Source organism: Schistocerca nitens, chromosome 1 (genome assembly GCF_023898315.1).
Source record: "Schistocerca nitens isolate TAMUIC-IGC-003100 chromosome 1, iqSchNite1.1, whole genome shotgun sequence".
Lineage (NCBI taxonomy): Eukaryota > Metazoa > Arthropoda > Insecta > Orthoptera > Acrididae > Schistocerca > Schistocerca nitens.
Genome location: NC_064614.1, coordinates 1,021,688,538 through 1,021,710,590, shown reverse-complemented (window position 1 = coordinate 1,021,710,590; position 22,053 = coordinate 1,021,688,538). Strand labels below are relative to the sequence as shown.

Sequence of the window (22,053 nt, the reverse complement as noted above, 5' to 3'; positions counted from 1 at the left end):
GGTGCAACATATCTATTAAAGAAACTGCTTACACCACACCTATCGGCCCTATTCTGGAGTATTGCTGTGCGGTGTGGGATCCGCATCAGGTGGGACTAACAGATGACATCGAAAAAGTACAAAGAAGGGCAGTTCGTTATGTATTATCGTGAAACAGGTGTTATAGTGCCACAGACATGATACGTGAATTGGTGTGGCATTCGTTAAAACAATTGTGTGCTTCGTTGCGATGGGATCTTCTCATGACATTTCAATCACCAGTTTTCTCCTCCGATTGCGAAAACATTCTGTTGGCACCCACCTACATTGGGAGAAATGATCATCACGATAAAATAAGAGAAATGAGTTCTCATACAGAAAAATTTAAGTGGTCGTTTTCCCCGTGCGCTGTTAGAGAATGGAACGGTAGAGAGACAGCTTGAAGGTGGTTGATTTAACCCACCAGCCAGGCACTTTATTGTGAATAGCAAAGTAATCGTGTAGCTGTACAACCATGATTTGCTAGGCAGTCGCAAACATTTTTCTATACCGGCATTGACTGTCTTATTTCAAAGTGGGATAAAGAATAATGAGTTTCTTTTCGTCTGTCTCGTTTACATTTGACTGCCCATTATGGTTTTCGTGATATACTCTGACAGTGTCTGTTACATTATTAGATATGTCATACATTTATTTCTAGTGACAGATTCATGCATTTTACTACTGGCAGCCATTAATTTTATCACCTAGTATGATGTAAACGTTTTTATGTTAACGAATGACATTTTATTACGCTTTTTCTGTTAACATACACTTCAGTTACTAAGATACAGACAGTTCTGTTTTCTAATGGTCTTTGTATGTTGTTTCCTTTGGTACATAGTCTCTTGATGATGGTCTGTGCACCGAAAATTAGTTATTCAATACAGGAAGTGTCCTAGCAGCTCTTGGCGGAGCGGAAGATCATGACACTCTTCAAATACACTACTGGCCATTAAAATTGCTACACCAAGAAGATGAATTGCTACAGAATCGAAATTTGACCGTCATGAAGAAGATGCTGTGATATGCAAATGATTACCTTTTCAGAGCATTCACACAAGTTTGGCGACGGTGGCGACACCTACAATGTGCTGACATGAGGAAAGTTTCCAACCGATTTCCCATACACAGACAGCAGTTGACCGGCGTTGCCTGGTGAAACGTTGTTGTGATACCTCGTGTAAGGAGGAGAAATCACGTTTCCGACGTCGATGAAAGTCGGATTGTAGCCTATCGCGATTGCGGTTTATCGTATCGCGACATTGCTGTTCGCGTTGGTCGAGATCCAATGACTGTTAGCAGAATAGGGAATCGGTGGATTCAGGAGAGTAATACGGAACGCCGTGCTGGATCCCAACGGCCTCGTATCACTAGCAGTCGAGATGACAGCACCTTATCCGCATGGCTGTAACGGATCGTGCAGCCACGTCTCGATCCCTGAGTCTAAGATGGGGACGTTTGCAAGACAGTAACCATCTGCACGAACAGCTGGACGACGTTTGCAGCAGCATGGGCTATCAGCTCGGAGACCATGGCTGCGGTTACCCTTGACGCTGCATCACAGACAGGAGCGTCTGCGATGGTGTACTCAATGACGAACCTGGGTGCACGAATAGTAAAACGGCATTTTTTCGGATGAATCCAGGTTATGCTTACAGCATCATGATGGTCGCATCCGTGTTTGGCGACATCGCGGTGAACGCACATTGGAAGCGTGAATTCGTCATAGCCATACTGTCGTATCATCCGGTGTGATGGTATGGGTTGCCATTGGTTATACGTCTCGGTCACCTCTTGTCCTCATTGACGGCACTTTGAACAGTGGACATTATATTTCAGATGTGCTACGACCCGTGGCTCTACCATTCATTCGATCTCTGCGAAACCCTACAGTTCAGCAAGATAATGCACGACCGCATGTTGAATTCCTGTACGGGCCTTTCTGGATACAGAAGATGTTCGACTGTTGCCCTGGGCAGCACATTCTCCAGATCTCTCACCAATTGAAAACGTCTGGTCAATGGTGGCCGAGCAACTGGCTCGTCACAATACGCCAGTCACTACTCTTGATGAACCGTGGTATCGTGTTGAAGCTGCATGGGCAGCTGTACCTCTACACGGCATCCAAGGTCTGTTTGACTCAACGCGCAGGCGTATCAACGCCGTTATTACGGCCAGAGATGGTTGTTCTGGGAACTGATTTCTCAGGATCTATGCACCCAAAATGCGTGAAAATGTAATCACATATCAGTTCTAGTATAATATATTTATCGAATGAATACCCGTTTATCATCTGCATATCTTCTTGGTGTAGCAATTTTAATCGCCAGTAGTGTATATTTCATGACCGTGGACTAGACAAAGTTCTTCGAGATAGATCCTCGACACAACAGGAGAACTTGAGACTGCTGAACTATGTGGCACTCTTTTGATGCAGGTTCCGGCGCCTGCGCGGTCCGTTCAGCGCGTTCATCGTGAACCTGGCGGTGGCAGACCTGTGCACGTCGCTGCTGCACGCCGCGGCCGCCGCCTCCTCCTTCAGCGGACACTGGGTGTTCGGCGTCGCAGGTGAGTGCTGCCAACCCACCACGCGACAGCACGACTCCTTTCCTAGACTACACTGCAGGCCACCTGAACTGCAACAAGATGGAAGGGCGTGCAAAAAACTTAACATTCCTATGAAGCCTTTTACACCGATTGTCAAGTGTCGTATTTCAACAGGATTTGTATTTTGACGTACTGATACAGCAATTTACGGTTCCGCGATATTTCTTCTCGCGTTGCTCGAACTCCCACGTCTGACGTCTGTATTTGGAATCTATGGCTTCGGTAGAACAATACTCAACGCCATGCATTTTCGGGGTACATAAAGGCATTGTTAAAAGTGCAGTATTATTTGCAGTGTATATTCATGACAGTTATCTGCGGCTGCACTCGCATATCAGTGGTTTTGTTATTAATGAATGATGGTGCGTGAATAAGCTGTTGCTTTGCAATAATGTCACATGCGTGCCAACCCACCAAGTGACCCAGGGCATGGCGATAAGGCGCGTGTACCGTCGATTTCGTGCAGCAGCGTGGATTTATGTATCGTGTCACTGAAGAAGCTATACATTATACGACGTGTACAGTAGGCAACAAATTTAACAATTTTCCAACCTGACATATGTTCAGACTTTGAACTCACTATTTCACCCTTCTAGGGGTCAATCTTTCTCTTTTTTTCCCTGAAAGTGCCTATATGCTGCATTAGCGTTTAATCTGTCTCCATATCAAATTTAATCGAAATCGGTTCCTTGGTTTAACAGTGAAAACGTAACACACAAACTTACACATTTGATATTAAAATGATAGTGTGGATTAAACATGTCGAGGATTGTTGAATCGCCGGTCGGGGTGGCCGAGCGGTTCTAGGCGCTACAGTCTGCAACCGCGAGACCGCTACGGTCGATGGTTCGAATCCTGCCTCGGGCATGGATGTGTGTGATGTCCTTAGGTTAGTTAGGTTTAAGTAGTTCTAAGTTCTAGGGGACTGATGACCTCAGAAGTTAAGTCCCATAGTGCTCAGAGCCATTTGAACCATTTCATTGTTGAATCCTATAACGGAGAACATATACAATTTTCACTAATATGATAAAGTTCAAAAGTCAAAGAATAATCTGCTTTTTTAAAGAGCAAATATTGCTCCTACGTTCGAGCAATAATCTTCAAAACAACAAATATCTTTTGGACACACTTTCTAAAGTAGCCTATGTTGTTCCTCATAGTTCAAGCCATCTTCCTGTCAAATTTCATAGAAATCAGTCGAGCGGTTTAGATGTGAAAATGTAACAGACAGAGTTACACTGAAGTGTCAAAGAAACTGGTATAGACATGTGTAATGAAATGCAGAGAAATGTAAAAAGGCAGAATACGGCGCTGCTGTCGGCAAAGCCTATACAGGGTGAGTCACTAACTATTGCCACCTAGAATAACTCCGGAAGTATGATATTAGCTGAAAAGTTTGTGGGACAAGTGTTGCATGCGACAACGTTGGCCATAATATGACGTTGGTTTTTTGTTGCTAGGTGGGGTCGCGTCAGAAATATAAAGATCAGCGTTGTTTTTTAAACGGAATGCTATAGTTTGGTACTTATTTTCTGATAGCGTCTATCGAGACGAATCCACTGATTTGTCACAGTAAGGTCTTTGAAGGTCAACGAAGGTCAAGAAAGAGCATGAACTTCCATTTACAGAAGGTTTTCGAACAGATGGCCATTGGTATCACTGCAGTGCTGCAATCTTCTTATCATGGATTGAGTCATATTCCTTACCACTTCTGCACTTATCGAAGCAAATGCTCTGACAATTTCTCTCCCATATCGAGCAAATAGCAAGTGTTCACTGAATACGGAGTATCCATCTAACGTGCCATTGACATGTGAACACCATTCCACCGTTTCGCAATAGAACACTAATAGGAATGGGTAGACTAGTAACGTCGAATGAAGCGAATGTGAATGATGTATTCCTTTGAAGAACAAGTCGATATGCTTCTCTGTTACAGAGAATACCAACGAAATTCAGTGAGAGCTAGAGACTTACACGCTGAAAGATATCCTCAACGTACTCACCCTACACGTCGTACATTTAAATATGTGTATGATAAATTAGGAACAACTGGGTCTTTAACGCATCGGAAACATATCCAGCAAAGGAAAGTTGCTAACGAGGAAACGGAGATTGGTACTCTTAGCACTGTGGATCGAGATCCTTGTGTTAGTTCACGCCAAATCGCAAGGGAATCTGGCATGTAGTCTTGTTAGTGTTCTGCATCCCCATAAATATCATCCTTACCATATCAGTGTCCACCAAGAATTAACTGGTACGGATTGTATGCGTCGCATTGAAATCTACCGATGGGCTCAACTTCAGATTCAGAAGGATGACACATTTATTAACTTGATTTTATTTACTGACGAGTCTACAAGGTATTTCTTCCAATAACAGACCAAATGTTTGTTGCAGGAATGTGGTGTACTTCCTACCATTAAGATTTCCTTCGATGAAACAGGGACCTATAATTCTGTCCTCCAGAATCCCGCACTCTTCATTCACCGACCACGGTTTTTGTGTGCAACTTGCCCCAGCAAACATGAATTTTCAGTTGCCCAGTAATGCATGCTACAAGGAACAGTATGTGGTACCAACATGATGGGTGCCTGGCAAATTTTTCGTTGATGGCTAGAAATGAGTTGCAGAGACAAATCCCAAATCGTTGGATTGGACGCAGAGGCCTTTGGTTTTTTTTCTTGTGGGGATTCGTAAAAGACATTTCTTATAAAGACATTCCAACTACACCGGTAGATATGCGAGAGAGAATTGTCAGAACACGTGCTTCGATAGCGCCGATGTGATAAGGAATACCACTCAATCCATAATAAGAAGATTGCAGCACATCGTTGTTACCAATGGTCATCACTTCGAACATCTTGTGTAATTTGACGTTCATGCCCTATTTTCACCTTGTTTGACCTTCAAAGACCTTACTGTTACACGTCATTGGATTCGTCTCGATAGCCACTATCAGAAAATAACTACCAAACTATAGCATCCCATTTAAACAAACAAAGTTGACCTTCATATCTCTGACACGACCCCACCAAGCAACAAAATCCAACATCATTTTGTGGTCTCCATTGTCCCATGCAACTTTTGTCCCACAAAGGTTTCAGCTCCTATCATACATACGGAGTTATTCTCTGTGGCAGTAGTTAGTGACTCGCCCGCATCTCGTGGTCGTGCGGTAGCGTTCTCGCTTCCCACGCCCGGGTTCCCGGGTTCGATTCCCGGCGGGGTCAGGGATTTTCTCTGCCTCGTGATGGCTGGGTGTTGTGTGCTGTCCTTAGGTTAGTTAGGTTTAAGTAGTTCTAAGTTCTAGGGGACTTATGACCACAGCAGTTGAGTCCCATAGTGCTCAGAGCCATTTGAACCAGTTAGTGACTCACCCTATATAATACAACTGTCTGGCACAGGTGTTCGATCGGTTGCTGCTGCTAAAATGGCAGGTTATCAAGATTTAAGTGAGCCAGAACGCAGATCAGCGAGTCTCTGTCGACAGACTCTTAGACCACCTCGTTCTTGGCGCAGATCGTCATTGAGTCGAACAGCGCCATCCACCCGCCTCTGCATTTAACGTACGAAGGGGGGAGAGGCTGTGACTCGTCTTCTCGGTTCTTCTTGGCTTGGTCGGCACACTCAGTGAGTCGCACAATCGAAGGCTCCCTCGTGGCAACAGGTTTCTTCTGCGTGCTCTTCTTTCGCAGGCTGTGGCGCGCAGAACACGACTATTTGTTGCGTTGTAAAAACAACACACGACGATTTGCTTCTCGCAGCGCCCACAGCACAGAACTTGTTCGTAAGCTCTCGTCGGCCAAGAAAGAGTAGAGCGCTGCGGCAGGGATGCTCACACCTCGCTGTCTCAGCCCGAACTCAGAAAAATCAAGAAATGTCTAAGGATTTGAGAGCAGGGCAGCGGGAATCGGCATTAGCGATGCAAACACCGCCAATCAGAGCTCTCGTGCTACGCTGTGTCAGAACGTCAACACACCTGTCTGTTTAATTGTTCGTACTGCATGCCGTCCGTTTCCACTTCAACATTCGTTGCGTACAGACGTGTATACTAATGAGGAGAAGTTAGATGTATTATTTTTATATGACGAATGTAAAATAAATGTCATGAAAACGCTACAACGATATAGCACTACCTATCCGGATCGTCAATATCCGACATGCCAAGCGATTGCACAAATTATTAAAACCCTAGTCCGCCCAGGCTGCTTGAACGTCGAGTAGAGGACAAGTAGGAAGACTGGAGCTGAGAGAGAACACGAAGAAGCAGTTCCGGCTACGACGCTAATGAATCCGCACGACGCTAATGAATCCGTACGAGACGTATTGCCAAGGATTGTGGAATCAGCCAGAAGAGTGCCGTTCGTATCCTGCAGCTAGACTATTTCCATTCCTATCATCTCTCAGTATATCGGGCAACCACCACGGTGATTTCGATCGACGTACATAATTACAGCAGATGAGAAGATAAATGCCTTTTGCACATTGTACATTAAGTTGTTTTTTATTATTATTTATCTCGTGCACCCAGACGCGTTTCACCTTCATTACAAGGCGTCTTTACGTGTGTCATGAAATAAAACACCATTTTCTTCTTTTGCACATACAGGTTATCGTTTACACTCATATTGTATAGAGCTTAAACAGTTTATTGAGATATTTACAATAAAATGGAAAACTATTTACAAGCCAGTGTCTAATTCATTATTTATAAGCCAGAAAGCTTTCTCTCTGGTGGTAAACTAGTTGAAAGTCCTGCACATTTCCTTTACATCATTGTTTCCAGTGTATAGCAATAACTTGAATTTTTGTGTGTATTGTGTCATCTGTTTTTGTAAGTGTTGCCAACTTACTCAGGTCTTGTTTCCATCTGCTTTTTCTCTGTGAATGCGTATGTGTGTACTTTTATTTTTATTTACTTTTCATCCTATTATATTCTTGAGAGAGAAATAGGATTTTGTTATCAATCATTGGTATTAATCACTATTCTACAGACATTAAACAGTGAGTAGTTCGTCATTCGCACGCGATCATTCAGTAGTATGTTCCTTTCAGCTTTTGTTTTGTGTGTGTGGTGATTTTCATGTAAGGATTTCATCACACCCATTGTTTGTTGCTATTTTTGTTAGGATGTCTGGTTCTTTCTGGTAGTTTTCTGTGTTGTACTGTCTACGGAGCATATACACTGAAGGGCCAAAGAAACTGGTACACCTCCCTAATATCGTGTAGGGCCTCAGAGAGCACGCAGAAGTGCCATAACACGACATGACATGGGCTCGACTAATGTCTGAAGTACTCCCTGTTGGAGGGAATTTAAGCCATGAATCCTGCAGTCCATAAATCCTTTGCAGTACGATGGGGTGGAGCACAGCACGTTGCAGGGAATCCCAGATATGATCAATAATGTTCATGTCTCGGGAGTTTGGTGGCCAGCAGAAGTGTTTAAACGCAGAGGAGTGTGCCTGGAGCCATTCGGTGGCAATTATGGACCTGTGGGGCGTCGCTTTGTCCCGACGTAATTGCTCAAGTCCGTTGGAATCCACAATGGACATGAATCGATGCATGTGATCAGACATGATTCTTACGTACGTGTCACTTGTCAGACGTGACGTATAAGGGGTCCAATATTACTCCAACTGCACGCGCCCCACACCATTACAGAGCCTCCACCATCTTGAACAGTCCCCTGCTCACATTCAGGGTCCATGGATTCATGAGGTTGTCTCCATACCCTTACACGTCCATCCGCTCGATACAATTTGAATCGAGACTCGTCCAACTAGGCAACATGTTTCCAGTCATCAAAAGTCCAATGTCGGTGTTGTGCCCAGGCGAGGCGTAAAGCTTCGTGTCATGCAGTCATCAAGAGCACATGAATGGGCCTTCGACTCTGAAATCCATATAGATGATGTTGAATGGTTCGCACTCTGACACTTGTTGATGGCTAAGCGTTGAAATCTGCAGAAATTTGCGGAAGGGTTTCACTTCCGTCCCGTTGAGCGATTCTCTTCAGTCTTAGTTGGTCCCGTTCTTGCAGGATTTTTTTCCGGCCGCAGCGATGTCGGAGATTTGATATTTTACCGGATTGCTGATATTCACGGTACACTCGTAGGGGAAAATCACCACTTCATCGTTACCTCGGAGATACTGTTTCCCATCGCTCGTTAGCCGTGTATAACACCATGCTCAAACTCACTTAAATCTTGATAACCTCTCATTTTAGCAGCAGTAAGCGACTGAACAGCTGCGCCAGACTTAAGTCTTATATTGGCATTGCCGACCACATCGCCGTATTCTGCCTTTTCACGTATCTCCGTATTTGAATATGCATGCCTATACCAGTTTCTTTTTCGTTTCAGTGTATAATAGTCAGTAATCACAACGACTTAACTCAGAATCAAATTTCTCCTCCAAGAATACATACGTATAGAACATAATAAAGTAAACTGGGAATATAAAATAAAATAAAAATACAGACACAACGAAGTTACATCAGCACACGGATAATCACAGAAAAAGTTGAAACGAAAGCCTGAGAATGTTAGCAACACTTACAAAAGAAACCAGATGACACTATGTACACAAAAAGGGCAGTTTAATATGCCGTACATTGAAAACAGTGACATAAAGGAAAAGTGCAAACTTTCGACCACTGTGCCGCCGGAAAAAACTCTTTGGCTTAGAAATAATGAATTATACCCCGACCTGTAAATACTCTGTCATTTTATTGTAAAAATCTCAATAAACTGTTTTGAATCTATAACCAATAGGTGCAAACGATAACCTACGTGTGCAAACGACAAAATGGGGCGGTATTTCAGCACACCCGCTGAAGATGTCTTGTAATTAAGGCGTACATGTGCACAATATAAATAAAAAAAATTTAAAAAAGCTTAATTTGCAGCATGCAAAAGGCTTTTTTCTTTTGAATTACTGTAATTTATACACCGCTGCTGCGAAAATGGCCAGCTAAAGATACTTTGTCGGTTTGCCCTTCGGCAACGGAGAGACAATCCTACGTTTTTCCAACGTGTGCTCTATACCGAAGAAGCAAAGTTTACTAAACACGCTGATATAAACTTCAGGTGCAACATCTGCTGCCATGGAGCATAAATGTATGGTGCGGAAACTTTACTTCATCTCAGGGCATCTAAGTGAGCATTCGTACGCACACTTTCTGACCAACATTCCGCCCGCTCTTCTAGAAGAGGTACCACTATCCAGTGTCTGTGGCTGCAACTGTCATATGCTAGATTCTAGCCCGTGTCGTACTCCCACATACAACTTTCGTAGACAAGCCTGAAACTAGGTCGTCAGTTGATTCAAGGGCAAATAAAGCTTTATTCTCGTAGCGCAGGCCTACCCTACGGTCTACAACTACGCAGTCTGCTCAGAGACACCTGTCTGGCAGTGTTTTCACCGCAAATGCCGTTTCAGGCCACCGCGCTCTTACATTCTTGGACATTTCTACGAATTTTGGTCACAGGTTTCAACGACAACATTAAGAAACGATATATCACTGTAATTATCTTCTCAAGAGCTATCGAATCCAATTATAAAAAGTGATACCAGTGCTGAAAACGCTCCAACACTTGCCGAAACCGCGTTTTACTACGTGTAACCGTTCACGAAATAAAATGGGTGTTGTGTCTTACGTGACTATATACAGGGTGATTAAAGTTAAACATTTAAACCGCAGTAGAAATAACATCACTGGTCAGAATGACGTCAACTTGCAAAGGAATATTATCGACGAAAGGGGAAAACTTATGGCAGAAGAAAAATAAATAGTTACAAAATGTAGCAATAGATGGCGCTGTAAGCGCCATAATTTAATAGTAGTCGATTACAAATAACAAATGAGTCGTACAACAATGCCTAAGGCGTACGTTTTACGTTAAAAAAACTGTACTGCTAAGTGTGCATGATTGTACAGGTACAATACTGTTAGTTACGTAAGCCCATCCAACCCAGCCAGGTCATATCACATCGGATGGGAAAAATCGGGTTTTAATTGCCCGAGGCAAAAATCCGCATAAAAATCATCACCCACATAGGTTTTTAATTTTCTTGAGGCCAAAAACCCCATAAAAAGCATCAATCAAAACCAAATCGGATTATTAATTTCAGTGCAACTGCCGCAAAACATGTTCATTACGCTGTCCACCGTTTTCTGCAACAGGTTGAACTCGAGAAACAGCATGTTCCACAACTGGTCGAAGTGTTACCGGGATCACGTTCAGAATTGTGGCCCAGTGCGTGCCTTAATGCAGCTATGTTTGCAATCGGAGCACTGAACACAACATCTCTCATATAGCCCCACAGACAGAAGTCAAACGGATTAAGATCAGGTGATCGAGACGGCCAGGCTGTGGGGAAATGGCAGCTGATAATACTAGCATTTCCGAAATGGCGCTTCAGCAGCTGCTTAACTGGATTTGCAGTGTACGTAGGTGCGCCATCTTGCATAAAAATGATCCCATCCACGCTGTTGGAGAGCTGGAATGACGTGGTTGCGCAAAAGACACTCATAGCGCTTACCAGTGAGGGTACAGGTAATAGGAACTGAAGCACCTGTGCCCTCGAACAAATATGGCCCTACGATAAACGATGCCGCAAACCCGCACCACACATTACTTTTTCAGGATGAAGTGGTACTGGTTGATTTGCGTGTGGATTTTCCGTTGCCAAAATTCGACAATTCTGTGTATTAACATATCCTGTCAGATGGACGTGGGCTTTACCTGTCCACAAAATATTCCACGGCAAATCATTGTCCACCTCCACACGAGCAAGAAATGATAAAGCAAAGGTCTCTCTTGCTGGCAGGTCAACAGGAATCAACTGGTGCACATAGGTAATGTTGAGAGGACAAGAAAGAAGGATATTTTGTAGGATTTCACGCACCGTGCTCACGAGTATGTCCAATATTCGGGCAATTCTCCACACACTACACGTTTGCGCTGCACCACTTGTCTCCTCCTGCATTGCTGTGGCCACTGCTTCCACTGAAGTCGAATCAATTCGTTTAGTGCCTCTACCAGGTTGCACACCAAAAGAATCCGTCTTTTGGAATTTCCGAACCATTTTCTCCAGACCCACGGCAGTCATCGGACCAACGCCTTTTTTCAAATCCTTGAGTGTCCGGAACTTCTGCAGAGTGATGTGTGCACAGTCATCATTCTTGTAATACAGCTTTACAAGCAGAGCGCGATCCTGCACTGAGACAATCATAGCGTACGTTGCAGACGCGAAAGGAGGAATAGACGTGTACCCGACGTGTTTACACCAACTTCAGTGGGTCGTGAGCATGACAGGTGTTTTCATTTACATTTTCTGACACATACAGCGACATTCATTGATCGTTTCTTACACTATTTTTTTTCTTCTGCCATAGATGTTCCCCCTTCTCCGAAAATATTCCGTTGCGATTTCACGTCATTCTGACAAGTGGTGTAATTTCTACTGCGTTTTGAAAGTTTAACTTTAATTATAAAACACCCTGTATATTAAAATGTATAACCTATGTCTGAGCGAATGTTCGTTAGAGTATTGTAAATCGTTCAAGATTTTTTCGAGATTTTTCTAATAACGTTTCCTCTTTATTTCTCTTTATTTATTTATATACTATATATGTTGAAACTGGTATATTAAAACACCTGAGAAGGCGAATTCAATGTTGTGTAAAAATTTTAAAATAATCGGCGGCGATCATTCTGAGATTTACGGTTTTGTACAAACGAACATTTGCATTTTTATTTGTATAGATTTTCTTACTACCGAATTTTCCATGTTCAGATTAAAACTTAATACTTCTAAAATAACATTCAGTGTCAGCATCAATAAAAGCTATGCTCTGCTTTGGGATGGGTTTAATTAATAACACTGAATGCGGTTTTGCAATTTCCAGAGCTTGATCTTGAAGCGGTATGGACACTTATATTCCTAAAGCATCCACATGATCACAGATTCGTGAAGGAAATTTTGTTTCCCTTATAAATACAAATATAACCATAATTTTGCCTCCTGTTTTCTATAAGCCCAGTAGTTAATATAGCGTTTGCAGTATTCTTACAGGTGTTCCAGTTTTAACGGCGCGCTGTTTGGAAATTACTTCTGATTCTCGTCGTGTTCCAGTGGCTAATTAATCTTGATGTAAACTTTGTGTTTGATTTAGTGAATAACTGTCGCCATGAGGTTCATTGATCGATAATAGATGGATACGATACGATGTTAGCTCCTAATATTGCTGTTACTCTTTCTCATATTGGAAGATACGTTCCATTTGATATGTCAATGAGAATTTAGAAACGCGTTTTTAAAACGTGAGTCAACCTGCATCTCACGCTTGTACAGTAACGTCGATCCTTTGGAGGAAAAGAACGGAAAAATGAGCGGAAAAATGTGTTTACTTATTATGTATTAGCACTCTTGTTACCTCGCGTACCTTCCTTTATATCTTTCCTGAGTAATTAGATCAATGATTGTGTATAAGTTACGAGAAGGACTACAGGAAGGACTACACCAGTATGCCCGAGTTCTACCAAATTAACTGCATTCTGAGCGTAGAGAGTTAGTGATAAACATACAGCGAATCAATGATGATCATCCCTCAAACAATGCTCAACTGAAGTTAGAAGCGACTAACGGTAGCTAGAGTTTCGAGATGTGAGAGAATTCTGTTGAAGGTAAGATTACGGATTGCAAATGATTCAATGCCTCAACGGCCTAGTGGTTCTTCATTTTATTTCAAATGTAATGTGAACGATTCTCGTTGGCTACCTCAGCTTATGTTAGGATGGGAGGCTTGTCAGTGTCATTCAGTCTGAAATTAGAAACTGGGACACTACGTCAGCAACCACCATTGTGACATGCCGCCGTAACGATGTCATGCTGAATCTGTTACAAATGGCTCTGAGCACTATGGGACTTAACTGCTGAGGTCATCAGTCTTCTAGAATTTAGAACTACGTAAACCTTACTAACCTAAGGACATCACACACATCCATGCCCGAACTAGGATTCGAACCTGCGACCGCAGCGCCTAGAACCTCTCGGCCACTGCGGCCGGCGAATCACATCTGTGATGGCTTTTTCGGGAAGTTCGATCGGTCTACAATTGAAATTGAAATAGGATGTATCTGACACAGTGTCTTCAGTTACTTCTCTACATAGTCGCCTTTCCGACTTAGACATTTGTTGAAGCGTTGTACCATCTTCATGTGAACACACATGAAAATCAGACGAAGTGAAGTCCAGGCTGTGTGGTGGGTGATGAAACACTTCCCACTGAAAACGTTGCGTGGGTGTCCTCATTGCCCTTGCATCGTGCGAAAGAGAATTACTATGAAATGACATGTATGTTATGTGGGGTTGCGTGAAATCAGGTACAACCTTGTAGCGGGCATCCAGACTAGGCGGGAGACACTATTGTTCTCAAAGTCCGTGTCCACCTAAAACGCAACAGCACCATGACCTGTTCCACAATTATAACCACTGCTGTCAACATCTGAACGTGAGGATCAAACTTTGCCTCTATGGAACAATGATCCTGTCATCAGTCTTATTAGGATGTTCTTCTGGGGGATCACCTGTGACGGCAATCTCAAAGAGCTGCAAACTCTACAAAACTCATACATATGGTTAATCCTTGGAGCACCTAGATCGGCAAAATATCAGGGACCTCGACCAGGAACTGCACATGAAGACCATCAAGGAAGTAGTCCTATCATCCACAGAAAAACAGCTCGCTACCACTGAAGCATTAAGGCACACTAACTACGAGGCACCTCCATTATGTGGATTCTGACGCGCGTCAGAAGTGGCGTAGCATCAGAGTTCCCTGCCCCATTATAGAGGCGCCATATTGATATAACAAACAAATATAAGTTTATAAACAAAAAAGGAGATAAATCAATGTAACGTTGTGTGATAGACATGCCATGCCAACTGAAACAGTATATAACATTAAATGAAATGTAATAAAGTAACCAACACCTTAGGACGACTAAGGGACCTAATGCCCAACACCCTTCTCATGCGTAAATAAAGAGAAAATTACCCCTTCAGCATTATACCTAGGAAGTCCAGCCACGAGGTGGTAATGCTTCTATTCTTCTAGGGATCTGTACGTATGCATTGTGTGCTTAGAACTGGAAAGAGCGCGATATGATGTTATCGACAGGCGTATTAGAGACACTTCCCAATACATCTATGCACAGCCTTATCGAATTTTCACTACCGTTTCCGTCTCGCGACTTTTCGGACCTGAGTTTCCGAACATCCTCGTACACAGACTCTGGAACATAGCTGTCATGATGCGTCGGTGTGGACGCCAAGAAACATTGTTAATCGCATCAAATCTGGGAAAACATTTTTTTTAGTTGTATTATATTGATGCATTAAGCACTTACGTACGACTTTACTGGAGTCATTTCGGTTTCATGCTTCTCTGCTGTATTATGTTCCGACAGTAATGTAACTAAATTAGTCTCGTATATTTATTTTACTCCGTCACGACAGCAACAGTCTCTCGTTGAAGCCACTGGGTGAAATTAACGTGCGGCGTTTGTCTTTAGCATTTTCGGACGCATGTTGTGTCAGATGCTGGGTACATCAAAAAAGGTACTGTGTTACGATTACGTCCACGTGGGTACCACACGACGGAACGGAAAAGGAAGAATAGATTCATTTTGTGACATGACTCATTCACACTTTTATGAGCTATGATTTAACCAGCAAGCGCTGCACTTAATTCATACTACTCGGAGCTCGGTACTCTTCTTTAATGTAAAACTCGTCTCTAATTAACACAAGTTTGGTGGGGGGTCAAACCCCAGGATTAATTTCGTATGTGAAAAAGACGACTACGGTCTGCATGCCTATACGTAGCTTCCTGCACTAGTTACATATTTGCGTATCTTGTATCTTCTTCATCCATCCCTTGAGTGGCGTACTGTGGAGGCTGTACTAAGTGATTTCTCTCCATGCCCGACGTCCGATAGTGATCAGGCACGCCGCTATCAGCCCTACTCTAGTCACACGAATGAGGAGGAAGTTCAACAATTTTCCATTTTTTGAGCAAAAGTCGGCCTTCTTAAACTATACTGCAGAGATTAAACTGAATATTGCAGCTCACGGCAATGGGCAACTTAGAGCTACAGAACAGTATGCGAAAACTAAATGAGATTTTCACTCTGCAGCGGAGTGTGCGCTGATAAAAGGGGACCGAGACTCGAACTCGGGACCTTTGCCTTTTTTATGCGAAAAATGATTTTTACAGTTTGAAGTATCTACATTCTCAATTCAGTTTCCTCGCTGCAATGTCTATTATAGGGTGTATTCTAGAAAATAACTGGTGCATAGTTGAAATCTGTCTTGCTTTATTATGCCCGATGAAGTATAATAGCGTTGGCATCATGTTGTGAATAGTAGAAGCATATGGGATTCGTTCCCAAGTATGTGAGTGGCTCGAAGACTTCTTAAGCAATAGAACCCAGTACGTTGTCCTCGATGGTGAGTGTTCATCGGGGGTGAGGGTGTCATCTGGAGTGCCCCAGGGAAGTGTGGTAGGTCCGCTGTTGTTTTCTATCTAGATAAATGACCTTTTGGATAGGGTGGATAGCAATGTGCGGCTGTTTGCTGATGATGCTGTGGTGTACGGGAAGGTATCGTCGTTGAGTGACTGTAGGAGGATACAAGATGACTTGGACAGGATTTGTGATTGGTGTAAAGAATGGCAGCTAACTCTAAATATAGATAAATGTAAATTAATGCAAATGAATAGGGAAAAGAATCCCGTAATGTTTGAATACTCCATTAGTAGTATAGCGCTTGGCACAGTCACGTCGATTAAATATTTGGGCGTAACATTGCAGAGCGATATGAAGTGGGACAACCATGTAGTGGCAGTTGTGGGGAAGGCGGATAGTCGTCTTCGGTTCATTGGTATAATTTTGGGAAGATGTGGTTCATCTGTAAAGGAGACCGCTTACAAAACACTAATACGACCTGTTCTTGAGTACGGCTCAAGCGTTTGGGATCCCTATCAGGTCGGATTCATGGAGGACATAGAAGCAGTTCAGGGGCGGGTTGCAAGATTTGTTACTGGTAGGTTTGATCATCACGCGAGTGTCACGGAAATGCTTCAGGAACTCGGGTGGGAGTCTCTAGAGGAAAGGAGGCGTTCTTTTAGTGAATCGCTACTGAGGAAATTTAGAGAACCAGCATTTGAGGCTGACTGAAGTACAATTTTACTGCCGCCAACTTGCATTTCGCGGAAAGACCACAAAGATAAGATAAGAGAGATTAGGGCTCGTACAGAGCCATGTAAGCTGTCATTTTTCCCTCGTTCTGTTTGGGAGTGGAAGAGGGAGAGAAGATGCTAGTTGTGGTACGGGGTTCTCTCCGCCACGCGCTCTATGGTGGATTGCGGAGTATGTACATGTAGATTTCAACAAATCAATTGAAAATTTTTGTTATATAGGGTGAACCAAAAGTCATTTGATGGAATAATGTAGGCAGAGAGGTAAAAATTGATAAAAATACTTGAAATGACGTTAGGTTTTACTCAAATATAAAAGAGAGCAGAAAATGACCAACAGATGGCTCTTCATATGATACAAAAGCTATAATTAACATAACAACTGATTTTTAGCAAAGACGATGAGGTTTTTTAACATACGTTCAACATATCGGATGTTATTCATCAACAATACATTTAGTCGAGGGACAATGTTGTGAACAGCACCGTACAGCGTATCAGTAGGTATCGTCAGAAACTGCTGTCGGATGTTGGATTTTAGCCCAATGAAGTCAAACAAATTGGGGTAATCGTTATAACCAATACTCACACAGACTGACATCTGGGGACCTGAGAGACCAAGTATGACGGGCGTGGCGGCTCAGCGCGCGATCTTTACCAAACGATGTGCGCAAGAGATATATCATATATGCAGCAATAAGGGGTGGTGCGCCAGCCTACATAAAAACAGGCATTTATCGACCAGGCTATGGATGATCTGACTCCCTCGCTCTCAACAGCTCATTTTATACCCGATTCTCTTGCGGCATCACTGACGTGGTCTTTGTGCAGCAGCATCTGTTGGCCAGTTTTTGCACTTGTTTTTGGTTTCAATGAAACTCAATTTCTATATTATTCCGGTAATTGGTGCACCAATTATTATTTGGCATGACGTTGCAAGAACTTTCACAGGTCCCTGCCATTGGAAGATGAGGACAAGTGTCTAATGAGGTACAGTTTTCTTATCTCACTGCAGATGAATGACTTAATTCATAACAGGTAAACTTCCTTGTTACTGTGAGTAAGCTCCAGAATTTCATCACTAATATTCGAATATTTATCACTAGTAATGTGTTTATTATCTTCTTCAAACATTTTATACAGTTAGTGACCTATTAGTGTGACGATTTCTTAAAAACAACCTGTGATGAAGTCATCGTAGGAAGTAAATTCTTCGTCGAAGAGCAATGAAATGAACATTTACGTTCAAAATGGCTCTGAGCACTATGGGACTCAACTGCTGAGGTCATTAGTCCCCTAGAACTTAGAACTAGTTAAACCTAACTAACCTAAGGACATCACAAACATCCATGCCCGAGGCAGGATTCGAACCTGCGACCGTAGCGGTCTTGCGGTTCCAGACTGCAGCGCCTTTAACCGCACGGCCACTTCGGCCGGCGAACATTTACGTGATGACCACATTGTGGAGTAACAGCATAGCGATATCTGACGTGTATGATAGGTGAGTAATATATCGCTTAGTGTACGTCCAACAGTTCGTGCTGACAGATGTGTTGGGAGTAATACAGGGCGTTCCACACACAGATGACGCGCTGTGTCTTGCGCTGTGCGTAAATAAGTCGCGGCAAGGCAGGCTAAGGTCATGGCGCACGTTCGTAGGCATAGAGGGAAAGAACTCACGTGTTGACATCCAGCAGCCATCGGGGACTGTCGCTTCCAGGCCACAAGCTGCCTTTGGCATCGGCTCACAATAAGTCAGGATGTGAGTAGTTTCCAACTCCTTTGCGGACTTAAGTTCCACAGTGACTAACTGACAGTACTAGTACATCGCCTGCCGCTCCCTTCATGACTGGGTGGTGCTATGCAAATGAAATACGGCACACCCATATTACTTCAAACTAGAAATGAACTTCTACGTCATTCATGAACATCTCTACATGTATTCCAGTGGGCCATAAAAGAGACCAATACTTCTGACTACCTTCACAAACCTCACATTGCACAGCACATGCATTCCTCCTCCGACTGCACTGTGACCTATCATACGTCTTTACCTCAAGTAATCTTAAAATGCACATTAGTGTCCTTACTTAGCAATACGGTTCTTTGCTTTTTCTGCGAACAAGTTTAATTGGCGTGATACAAATGAGGATGGTTGCAATTTTCTGTTAAAACAGAATATAAAACTATTTTCTTTTTCACATTTAGCCTCCTCCGTAACATATATCTCTCAGTCTACATCTGCATACGCCCGCGTGCAGTATTAAAATGTGTAGTCTTGGTCCGATGAAGCACCTGTTTTTTTTAAAGGTGGTACTCAGTACACGAGCTGAAAGTACATTTCTCTCTAAAGAACGTCAGAGTGAGGCTTCTGGAACATCTCTCCGTTTTTCATTAAGGAAGAGCGGAATTACGTGGAGTACGCTGGCGCGATTTTTCGGGAGATCTTCAAGCTTATCACTGGGGCAACGGTCAAATATGGCAGTTTCCAGTCTCAACCCTGGGTCGTCAGTGAAACAGGATTTGACATAGAGACTGAAGTAGCGCAGAATGTAGTTTGATAAAGTTGGGAACAAAATACTGAGTTATTTTGGAGGAAAATGAAAATTTTTCTGTTGTACATAGTTACCCACTTTCATACCTTCACAAAAAATATTGATGTGCTTTGTGTAAGATTTAAACATCCAGTTGAAAAATCCAAAGCAGTATAGGAATTCAGTAAAAGAGCATGCTGATATGTTTTAGTGGCAAGGGTTCACAATCAAGTCAATGTTACTGTTTATTTATGGGGTCGTGTGCTTCAGCGATAAAAATGTAAATGTATTCCGTATCTTACCATTAAGATTATATTTATTGCTATTCATTGTGATAACCACGACGACGATGTGAAAGAACATAATTTTATTGTACACAGACTTGTCAATGAATTAATAAATTAAAATTAATTCTAAAATAACTGTGGTTAGACGGTCATGGCACGACTGATATTATAGTGAGGGAAATGTCTGCCACTATCAATACACGAATACATTGTTGACCCTGTATTCCACTGTAAATGTTGCACTTCACAGCTGTGTCGTGATTAAATGGATTTCGACAGCCCGTAAGTCCGCTGACTTGCTAGTTTGATTACGTCAAAACATTTACATCTACAGCAACATTCATACCCCGCAAGCGACAGTATTGTGAATGGCGGAGGGCACCCTATACCATTACAAGTCATTTCTTTTTTTTTGTTCCAATCGTAAACAAAGCGAGGGCAAAACGACTGTCTCTATGTCTCTATACGAGCCTTAATCTCTCTAATCTTATCTTCGTCGTCCGAACACCAAATTTACGTTGGCCGCGGTAGAATCGGTCTGCAGCCAGCTTCAAATGTTGGTTCTTCAAATTTTCTCAATAATGTTTCTCCCTTCGCTTCAGTGACTCCCTTTTGAGTTCCCGAAGTGGCTCCGTAATACGACTAAATACGTGTCGTTTGAGCTCACCGGTAACAAATCTAGCAGCCACCCTCTGAACTGCTTCCATGTCTCCCTTTAATCCTACCTGGTGCGGATCCCAAACATTAGAACAGTATTCAACGATGGGGTCACACTGGTGTCCTCTGTGCTGTCTCCTTTACAGATGAACCACTTACTTTACTTTACTTTACATGTGGCAAGGGCGTTATCGACCACACGCCTGCTCTATGAGCCTCTTCCACTTCTGCCTGTCCAATGCGCTGTTTGTCCAGTTGCTGTCGCAGTTCATCCTAGTTGTGTCCTCCCGAATGTTATCCCGCCATCTGATTCTGGGTCTCCCTCTTCCTCTCGTTCCATCTATTGTTCTGCTGAATGCCATTCTAGATAGTCTGTTCTCTGTCATTCTTGCTATGTGGCCTGCCCAATTCAACCTTCTCCTCTTGAACACTTCACGATGTTACGGTGTTTGTACAGCCCTCTTAATTCTTCATTTCTTCGTAGTCTCCATTCCATGTTATTTTCGTCGTATACAGTTCCAAAAATTTTCCTTGGCACTTTTATTTCGAATATTAACAGTTTTTCTTCATCTTTCTTTCTAAATATTAATGTTTCACATCAGTATAACATCACAGGTTTAATGGTCGATTGATATAAGCGGATTTGGAAGTTACTGCTAAGTGACATATCTGTGAATCTATTCCGTATGCTTGTAGCTCCATTCACAGTCGGCAGTGCGATTCGGTGTAAAATCTATGAATGTGGTTTTCATCTATTGTCTTCCATCCATCGTTCGGAGGATATAATGTGAGGAAAGGGCAAGCTCAGTTTCCCATGAGTGATGCTGTCTAAAACCGTGCTTATTTGTAAAAACAAAGTAACAGTTTCAGCAACAAAATAACAATTTTAACCAATGATCATACCGGGTATTCAACTATTACTGAGTTAGTCTTTTGTCGCACATTTTTGTACAGTTCTTAGAAGACACCTTCGGCGAGCTGGAACAGCTTCCTTTCACAGTTATTGACTTTATGCATCAATTTTGACTGAAAATGAAGTATGCCAAAATTTACTAAGCGGTAAACTTGTATCATGGATTGAGCCACTTCTTAACTTGCAAATCAAGACAGCTTTTACTGAATTTCTGGATATTTTAAAGCATGAATCGGGTGTTACCAATCTGTTAAATACCGAATTGAGTTGACTGATAACTTCCCAGATGGAGAGGCCCCAATAAATTATTCCTAGGATGAAGTCATGAAAGGAGCATACAGGAACGAATAATTCTGTCTTCGAAGTCTCCTTAGGCTTTACCGATTTTTTGTTCTGAAATGTAATGGCGAGTATTGGCCAGTGGAGAACTATGGGAAATGAAAAATTTAGTGTTAAGACCTGTTCCACTGCCCGATTTGCACATCTGTTGTGTATGACTTGACCAAGTGCGCAACTTCATCACCCTTGACCTTAATCTAGTGTATAATCAGATACCATTGTAGGAGGTGAAAGTCTGTTTCGGCGTTTGTAACATCTAAACAATTTTTGAATTCAACTGCATCTCCTTCGGTTTCACACAGGTGCAGCTGTGGTTTCTCAGTTAATGGCCAGTGAGTTTCCTGACACCAAATTGTGGTACGTGTGAATACTTTGATGTCAAAAGTGATACATTAGGGTAGACAACACCCCTGTGAGGTTTGTGGGCGG

General features: G+C 42.6%; 1 protein-coding gene across 1 annotated transcript in view; it reads left to right on the top strand.

Moving 5' to 3' along the window:
• Positions 1 to 730: 730 nt before the first annotated feature.
• Positions 731 to 22,053, top strand: part of LOC126221762 (uncharacterized) — a 199,788-nt gene continuing 178,465 nt past the window's right edge. Inside the window, exons 1-2 of the mRNA XM_049942180.1 lie at positions 731 to 735; positions 2,459 to 2,589. Coding sequence (XP_049798137.1) covers positions 731 to 735; positions 2,459 to 2,589 — 136 coding nt within the window. The remainder of the gene's footprint in view (positions 736 to 2,458; positions 2,590 to 22,053) is intronic.